This window comes from Ruditapes philippinarum, unplaced genomic scaffold, assembly GCF_026571515.1.
Source record: "Ruditapes philippinarum isolate M1 unplaced genomic scaffold, ASM2657151v2 ctg4459_1_1_1_1, whole genome shotgun sequence".
NCBI lineage: Eukaryota > Metazoa > Mollusca > Bivalvia > Venerida > Veneridae > Ruditapes > Ruditapes philippinarum.
In genome coordinates, this window is record NW_026866876.1 from 47,593 (window position 1) to 57,497 (window position 9,905).

Below are 9,905 nucleotides of genomic sequence, written 5' to 3' on the forward strand. Positions count from 1 at the left end.
AATTAAAACAAAAGGCTTGCATTTGGATCAGTAGCAGTAACTGTTAAAGCTTAAACAAATAATCTAGCTAACATCTAACTACTACACTACACTATTTGGAAAGTCGTCTCAATCCTAAAAGGAGTCCTTTTTGTCACATTCTTATTTAAATTGATCCATGTCCATTTATTATTGCCTGGAATATTGACCTGAGAGTGATGACATTTTGGGAGAGTTTCATTAGTTTACACATCTGTAAGTATAGCAAGTACAGTTTTTGATGGGTTTTTTTTTTCTATTGGATTATACTTTCAATACAGCATAGTGGTAACTATGTTGGAATTTGTAATCACAATGCTGCAAGTTGGAATCCTCTATAATACATTCATTTTAAACAATTCTTTCACTATTTCATTTTCTTTACAAATATAAACAGCATGAGTGGATATCATATATTGTTTGCTTTATTTCATGTTTTATTTTATTTTGTCTTAATTTCAAAGTTTTTGAATTAATTTTTTACATTAATGTATTAATCAATCTTATTAAATACCTGACACAGTAAAGTAAGACAAAACTATGAAAAAATATTCAATTATGATATACATGTAACTATATTTCTGTATAAGAAAGCACTCTCAAATGTTCAAATATTTTTCCACCACATAATATGTATGTGGCCATGTCAATTAAAGTTAAAGATCCTGTAACACAATTTTTTTATGGTTTTAAATCATAAATATGATGCTCAAATTAAGATTTATCAATAATATAGGTTCCAAACAGCATTATTTATAAAGATATTACCAAATTTAACATTTCATGTAAATAAAGGAAGGTAATAAAAAATTTATTTTCTATAAAGTTTTGGTAAAATTTTACAATAAGAAATGAATGCATATATTTTAATGATTACATATAATATGCACAAATATTTGCAGTACATATTTTACATATTCTTTGATGTTTGAAAATTGTTTTATTTGCATAATTATGTACATATATATAATTTAACTTAGTGTGGTGTACCACTTTGATCACAACATACAGGATCTTTAAACAAAAATTCCTATTCTATAATGGAATAAACAACTATTTGTAAACTGAAGTAATGAAAATGATAAGAGCAAGAGGTATACAAAGTTTAAAGTAAAATTATAAATTCAAAGAAGACATAACTCTTGAAAAAAACTCTTGAAATAAAGATGCTATAGTTATGAACCTTGTCATAAGAGATGTGAGTAACAGAACAAAATTATCTTTAGTCTCAAGTAGATAACATTTATAATAATAAAAATAACATTTGAGTTATGAATATTGTCACGTAAGATGTGGTTGATGATAAGGAACATATATTTGAAGTTGATACTTTAAGACTAAAGAAATTAAGTAAGCAAGAGGGCCTGAGTCACTCACCAGAAACGACTGCTTTTCAGAGTTGGAAATTATCCATTGTCAATATTTTCAGATATTTAATTTGAGCATAGAATATGTTTAAACAATAATTTGAAATGGGGCATTAATTTTAAGCTTTAGCTTAAACGGCGCCAATCAAATTAATATGAGCAAACTTGATAAAAGACTACAATGCTACAAAGTTTGGTGATCATCTATCAATTATTTCAGTAGGAAATGTTCAAAGATTTTTCTATTTTTGGCTTTAGTGGCCCCTAAAAGGGGCCAATCAAATTAATAAATTGAGCAAACTTGATAAAAGCGTACCTAAGAATGCTACAGACAAAGTTTGGTGATCATCCATCAATTAGTTCTCTAGAAATAGACGTTTAAAGGTATTTCTATTTTTACTTTTGGCGGCCCCTTAAAGGGGCCAATCAAATTAATATGATCAAAATTACTAAAAGACTACTAAAGAATGCTACAGACAAAATTTGGTGATCATTCTTCAATAAGTTCTATAGAAGATGTTTAAAGGTTTTTCTATTTTTAGCTCTAGAGACCCCTAAAAGGGGCCAATCAAATTAATATGATCAATCTTGATAAAAGACTACCCACGAATGCTACATACAAAGTTTGATGATCATCCATCAATTAGTTCTGTAGAAATAGATGTTTAAAGATATTTCTATTTTTAGCTTTAGGTGCCCCTTAAAGGGGCCAATCACATTAATATGAGCAAACTTGATATCAGACTACCCAAGAATGCTACAGACAAAGTTTGGTTATCATCCATTCATTAGTTCTGTAGAAAAAGACATTTAAATGTTTTTCTATTTTTAGCCCTAGAGACCCCTAAAAGGGGCCAATCAAATTAATATGAGCAAATTTGATAAAAGACTACCCAAGAATGCTACAGACAAAGTTTGGTGATCATCCATCCATTCGTTCTGTAGAAGAAGATGTTTAAAGGTTTTTCTATTTTTAGCTCTGTTGACCCCTAAAAGGGGCCAATTGAAATGACATAAGCAAATTCAAGTGTGACTGTCACAAGGATGCTACAGACCAAATTTGAAGTAAATCTGCTTAGTAGTTTCAGAGAAGAAGACGACTGTTGAAGCATGACGACGGACGACGGAGTATCCCCCTTTGATACTAATAGCTCACCCTGAGCTAAAAATATTTTACTACACAAAAACTTTTGTTGCACAAAAAATTCTGGATGTGAATGCTGGAGTGAGTACTCACTCTGGACAGCTCTCCATATATTTTGTATAGTCAAGCTAAAAATTAAAAGAAAATGATTTTATGATTCCGTAAAATTCAAATAAAATTGTCATTGAAGCCAGTGAGGTACATATACCATTGAGTCATCATACTTTAAAGTCTGTATGATTTACTTTGGAATCTGATATTATGGATATGCCAGCCAATAATTAAAGGATTTATACCCAAAAATGTAAAATCAATCACCTTGACCTTGTGACCCCAAACTCCACCAAAAGCATTGGTGACCTTGAACTTAAACTCGGTAGTGCCTGGCTGCACTATAATTAGAAAAAAATCATTGGAGTACCTATCAAATATGATAGACAAGCTGTATGAACAAAAGTGTAAAAATCTATTTTAAGCACCGGTGATTTTGATGTGAATAAAAGATAAAATCACAATCAAAAGGGTGGTCAAGTCATCATTTTCACGAATGACCTTGAAAAAAGGCAATTTCGTGGAAATAATCTTGATATAATATAATGTCTTCACAGCCATATGTGGCTATTCCTTTTTTCAGTTTGGTTAAATGGAAAATATATTGGCTAGTTGGAAATCCTGCCAAAGTATCCACAACTTAATGCACAATTCTGTGTTACTTTTTTTGCATGAATCGTGCATTATTTTCACATTCCAGTGTTACTGGATATACGAGGTAAATGTGTGTAGTATGAAACCACTGGTACAAATAAAACTGATGATAAAATTATACAACTTATCGTAAAAGCTTAACCATACCTATTTTCAAAGTGCAATGAAGGGAAAGCTCAATTTTGAAAAAAATTGGAAGCCACCACTTGGAAAATTCATGGATTTTGAAGTGGCAAGTGTGTAAATTATGAACCAATGGTACAGGTATCAAACTTGTCAGTTAATGTTAACCTTGGACAAAGGAACAGACAGACAAGAAGGTTTAATCACTATCATCATTATACTATATGCCCTGGGGCACAAAAATGCCTTATTTCAAAATACTACAATAAACAAGAGCGATCAGTGATCACATGTGTCGCCTCATGATGGCCAATTTCATGTTGGGACAAGTTTTGTGACAGACGGACAGACAGACGGACAGTGCACAACTAGACTTGGTACTGATCATTCCTGTAAAGTTTGGATAAAATTGCACCAGTAGTTTATGAGGAGTAGTCCAGACAAGCTTTTGTGTATCTGGCAACACACAGAAAAAAACACCTTTTTATCAAAGGGCCATAACTCGGCCAAAAATCATTCAACCGGAAAACCCGTGCAATATGCGCAAGGACTTGAGCTACAGATCAATCCTGTAAAGTTTCATTGAAATTGCATTAGTAGTATAAGAGAAGTAGTCCGGACAAACTTTAAAAATAAAAATTATTAAAGGGCCATAACTCTGACAAAAATCATTGAACCGGAAAATGCTGACAATATGCACAACAAGACTTGGTACTGATCATTCCTGTAAAGTTTGGATGAAATTGCACCAGTAGTTTATGAGGAGTAGTCCGGACAAGCTTTTGTGTATCTGGCAACACACAGAAAAAAACACCTTTTTATCAAAGGGCCATAACTCGGCCAAAAATCATTCAACCGGAAAACCCGTGCAATATGCGCAAGGACTTGAGCTACAGATCAATCCTGTAAAGTTTCATTGAAATTGCATAAGTGGTATAAGAGAAGTAGTCCGGACAAACTTTAAAAATAAAAATTATTAAAGGGCCATTACTCTGACAAAAATCATTGAACCGGAAAATGCTGACAATATGCACAACTAGACTTGGAACTGATCATTCCTGTAAAGTTTGGATGAAATTGCACCAGTAGTTTATGAGGAGTAGTCCAGACAAGTTTTGTGACGGACGGACAGACGGACGTTCTCACAGGACAGTAATTATGTGGCTACTCTATTGTTCTCTCTATTGTTCTTTTTAGCCACACAAAAGAAAATAGCCACATAAAAGCATTACGGAATAATGACATCAAAGAGAAAGAACAGTAACCTATTGTCCCTCTAGCCACATAATTACTGTCCTGTGAGCGCGGACGGACGGACAGACGGACAGACAGACTTGTTTTTTCCATAATAAACTAGTGGATATATAGTATAACTAAAAGGATACATATATAGTATCATCCATGAACCTCTTCTTCAAGTTATCCACAATACCCGACTCAGAGATCTTCTGAAGCAGGACCATGTCATCCACCCCACTTGTCTTGACATTGTGGCTCTGCCAATGGTATGGCTGTAAAGACAACAACAAATTATGTCACACAAATAAAGCCTTAACATTTATCCTGCTCAAATTAAGTCAAGGATTTGCCTGACTTTAAACAGTCCATTTAGAGTTTAAAGGATTTAAAAATCAAATACAACAAGAGGACAGCAACGCTCGACAATTAGAGGGTGTTTCATCGAGTATAATAATACTTACCTATATGAATACATAAAATTGTCCCAAAAAGGTATATAGGCTTCATAAAATTGTGACAAGAAAAGCACAAACCCTTCAGTAGTTATGGAGATACCTGAGCTCACAAGCAAAAACTTAACCAAGCATTTTTATGTCGAAAAAAAGGGCATTAAAAAAAATATATGCAAAAAAGCAATCAGAGTTATGGGACTTGTGCCAATTGTGTTAGATAATCACAGAGAACATTTGTGTGAAGTTTCAATCCATTCCCTTCAGTATTTATGGAGATACCAGCTTACAAGTAAAAACTTAACCACAAGGACGCCTACTCTGACAAATGGGTGACTGCATTAGCTTGAGTATTCTGCAAATTATTGAGCTAAAAATGAGCTACCAGAGCCTGGTTTCTATACTGATGAAAAAGGTTAATCAGAATTTTGGATCCAGCAGGTTATTAAACATTAGCCAAAGGCCAGTCAATAAAGATAAATGCAAGTGTTCTTTTATAGATAAAAAGAATGACTCTTGTCAAAACGGCCAGTCAAAAAAAATAAATGCAAGTGTTTTATATAAATGGCAAACTTTCTTGACTTTTTAAAGAAATTTGGTAATTGGAACTATATTTGTTCCAATGTCAGAGATTGTTCCATGTTCCAAATTCTGTGGTACATTTAGTTAGTTTAATCTGCAAACAACAGTGTTGATAATGGCAACGGTATATCTGATGTTTTATTAAATGTGCACATCAGTGATGAAATTAACATTCTAACACTATCGGAATTTTTTCTATATAAACAAAGAAGGCCCGAAGCGTGCATTATTCTGCAACAATGCACTCGCCGTTCTTATTATCTCCCTGTGTATTTTCACAATGAGGGCGCCATTTTGTTTGAAAAATCTGATAAATAAAAAACATTTTTTGTCGAATTTTGTTGTGGAAACTATCTAGAATGAAAGAAAATGGTCTAACTAAGAAAATTAATCCGAACACCAATATCTTTAATTCAGTCGTTAACGCTGTACAGACGTTTAAAGTGTTGTTTACATGACGTCACAATGTAGCGCCAAAAAGCACGTGCAAAACAATCAAATCAAGTACGCTATTTAATGTCGCAAACAAGTTAAGTTTTACATTTATTTCACTTTTAATAACTTGTATTTCGCTTGAAAAATCGTAGAGTGAAATAAAATAAGCAAACAAAGTTTAATCAACGTTTTCAAAATTCGTTATTCTCAAAATGTTTCTACACACGGTAGATTTAACGACAGATTTTTTCCAACCCACTGGAACAGCCTTTAAAGAACGTTTCTGTTGGAAACTCTTAGGCGAAAACAAATTTAACCACCAAACATAAAGTCCAACTTTATCATGATAATTATATTTTTTCTTGACGTGTTAGCATGGAAATAGATATAAATTCTTTGTGCATTATTGTATAATAATGCACGTTTTTCGTTCAAATACTTTGTAATTAATCACTCAGGCCTATCGGCCTTTGTGATTATATTACTACGCATTTGTACTCAAACCGTGCATTATTCTACAACAATGCACTCAGAATTGATATCTATTTCCTAAATTAAACCTGGTAATTTTAAATAGGTCACGGTATCACAGTAATAGGACAAAATCTGCAGATTGTCATGTAAATTTGTTAAATTTTCAACTAAACATCTCAAATAATTGTGAGTGAATCATCCGTATAATTCATTAAGTGGGAGTGAAATGTCTCAGGAGGGAAATATCTAATTAGTGAAAAGTCTTGGGACAGAAATGTCTGACATTCCATTAATGCTGACTAATAAACACTAAATTATCTAAAGTTCCAGATAAAATTGAAAAGAAGTAAGTCGACTACATGTTTTTGTTCTTTAATTATGATAACTGATATCATGTATTGGAATAGCCTTCCATATCAGGTCAAATCCAGTCCCAGCCTAGATACCTTCAAGGATAGTCTGGCGACAGTCACCTTCTAGTCCCCTCCCCAGTATGTTTTTAATCTTGCACTATTCTTTTTATCCTGAACCTTTTTTATCTGTGATCTTTATCTTTTAGTATGCACTAATTCTTTTAACACAGTTTTCCTGACAAGGGCCTCCCAGTCATAGTCAGAATTGATTGTTCGGGAGTAACATGTAGATGTAGATGTATATTGTAATCATGATAATTGATAAAATGGTAAAACAATTAATTAAAGTCTAGCTCAAACTGTCTAACAGGTAAAAAAAAATATGAATTCATCTTCCTGCTGTATTTAAGAAAGATGATGCATGCACACGAGGGAATATATTATTTAAGTTAACACAAAACTTTTCAAGTTATCATTCAAAGTTAAACATTTCTGACAGGCCTTAATCTTTTGTATACAGTATACATGCCTCATTTGCGGAAGTGTTTCACGATAGTATAAACTGATGTAAAAACTTACCATTTTTAGCAATTGAACGGTCTATATGTTAATTAAAAACCTCCGAAATGAATGTCATCCATAAATTTTAGTGTGGAATCGGTGTCATCATTATCTGTCAAATTATACTTGCGAAATTCAAAGTAATCAACAGGTAAAAATTGTCAGCATTTACTTCCGATTCAGTGTTTGACAGAAACAGGAAATTGATAACATTTGATTTGACGCATGCGCAGATAGTCATCAACAGGTGTGGTCTATGCAAAATAATACAGCACGTTGTATATTATTTGCAATATGATCAAAAATCATATCTTTCGACCATAAAAATTAAATTGCATCGATTTTTAACAAATAAATTAAATGAATCGGACATATGTTTTTATATTATTACATGTTACATAAAGCTCTGTTTAATGGGTAGAGCTCTAAATATATACTGTATATAATTAATATACATAATTTAAACCGTAAAAAATACACTTTTGGAGATTTTCCTCACCACCATTCTATCCATTCATCTTAGTGAACTAGAGATTAGTTATTTTGTTTATTGTCTAAGTGTTGATTGTGGTGGGTTTTCATTTTACGTTGACGTTTTTTTTGTTTTTTTTTTTTTGTTTTTTTTTTTTGGGGGGGGGGGCTTTTTTATTTGTTTTTAGTTTGTTGGTTTGTTTTTGTTGTTGTTTTTTTACAAATATTGATAAGTGACTTAATTAAAATATCACTGACACGTTTTCGCAAAAGCTTTTAAACGTATACTACAATACACACGAGCCTGACCATTATAGTATAATACGTATAAAGTATTTGACACGTGCACGACATTATATAGTACGACGATACAATTATTATCATTTTATAGCAATATGTATCGATATAGTTGTGCTTGCGACTTCATCTGCAATTAATCATGTATAATACAGTACGACAGTAATACATGTATTAGATAAATGCGTGTAACATGCAGATAATTATATGTAAATGTACGAGGGTATACTTTGATATTTTTATATCGTTTTTATTGTATGATTGTTATACATTACAGGAAAACATGACACACAATGATTTGAGTACACAATAATCTTTAAATACATGTATATCTCGTATGTCTGAATTTATCTCGCTTCCTCATATTTATTTGAAACGGAAAACAACGCTCTAGTGAGAATAATAGGTTTGTGAAACTGATTCATGAAACACTTGAAGACACGTCGACCATTACTGTGTAACAAGCTAAGCCACCATATAATATCATAACATTTTCACATTATTCACTCGTCAAAAGAAAATTGTCTTATTTGAAATAGAATTAATAAAACTGGACAATTCACAGGTCACAATATAATTATAATTCCATCCAGCATCAGTTAGATAAAAAATGTGTGCAATCACAACAGACGCCATTAAAAACTTATAGATATTCAGTGATCTTAAATGCGATTTCTTTTCTTAAAAATAAATATTTGTTTTAATAAATTACAATTAAAAGGCTCATTAAGTAAAAAGTATGATATTATTTGTACTTCTCAAAAGCCGCGTTTACATGTATTATGTGCCCAAAACGGTTACCGTTGACAGTACCAGGATCATCTTTTGCTTTTTGAAAATTAGAAAATTTAGTGTGATTAACTACTTTGTTTGTAATTTTATGAATTTTTGCGATTAAAATTTACATACAATACTATTTTCTGGATGTGATTAATGCGAACAAGTCATTACTAAAACGTTATACATACACATGAACATGATTGATATTTTCAGAGGGAAATAATTTCTGAGGCTTAAGATCTTAAGTAGTTGTCTATTTTCCAATCTCATGTCGAGTTCATAACAAGTGGCATAAGTCATTTAACACACTTACTTCTATCGAGTTATATACATGTATATCAAAATCCGACATAAAATAAAATTTTATTTTTATCAAATTACATGTCACGAATCGTTGCCCCCTTCTCCCCACCCCCACACACGCACACATACACAAACACTACAATGCAATGACTTAAGAACAGTTTACCTTTCCAGCCATTTTAGTGTATATTCTTTACTCTGAATTTGGAGCAAAATAAGATTCCATGTGTATAGAATAAAACCAATATTAACATTAATCAGTTTTTATTCAAATATAAGGAAACAAATAATGAGTAATTGGCTGTTCCTGTATGTACGGAAGATGACTCTTCAATAATATCAATATTTACACAGTTAACTGTGTTACATTGACCAGCACATCATCATCAACATATTATTTGATCTTTTAAAGAATATTTTTATACATTTGTACAATGTGGACCACGTTTAACGGATATACGGACGACCAAAATTGTGCTTAGGTTAAACCATATGCGGTTTTCCGGTAGTACATGAGACAGAACGTGCCATTGAATGGCAAATTTTGGAATTTTTATGTACATAAATATATTTATATATTTATTTGATACAAATTCTAAAATTT

The 9,905-nt window shown here is 31.9% G+C and overlaps 1 protein-coding gene across 3 annotated transcripts in view; it reads right to left on the bottom strand.

Moving 5' to 3' along the window:
• LOC132734100 (unconventional myosin-Ie-like) overlaps positions 1 to 9,625 on the bottom strand; it is a 52,573-nt gene extending 42,948 nt beyond the window's left edge. For 2 of the 3 annotated variants that reach the window (XM_060720819.1, XM_060720817.1), the window contains exons 1-2: positions 9,468 to 9,625; positions 4,743 to 4,868 (exon numbers count right to left, since the gene is read on the bottom strand). In XM_060720819.1, coding sequence (XP_060576802.1) covers positions 4,743 to 4,868; positions 9,468 to 9,479 — 138 coding nt within the window. In that variant the 5' untranslated portion in view covers positions 9,480 to 9,625. Of the gene's footprint in view, positions 1 to 4,742; positions 4,869 to 7,468; positions 7,659 to 9,467 lie in introns of those variants that run through there. The other variant, XM_060720818.1, reaches the window with a different exon arrangement.
• Positions 9,626 to 9,905: the final 280 nt, after the last annotated feature.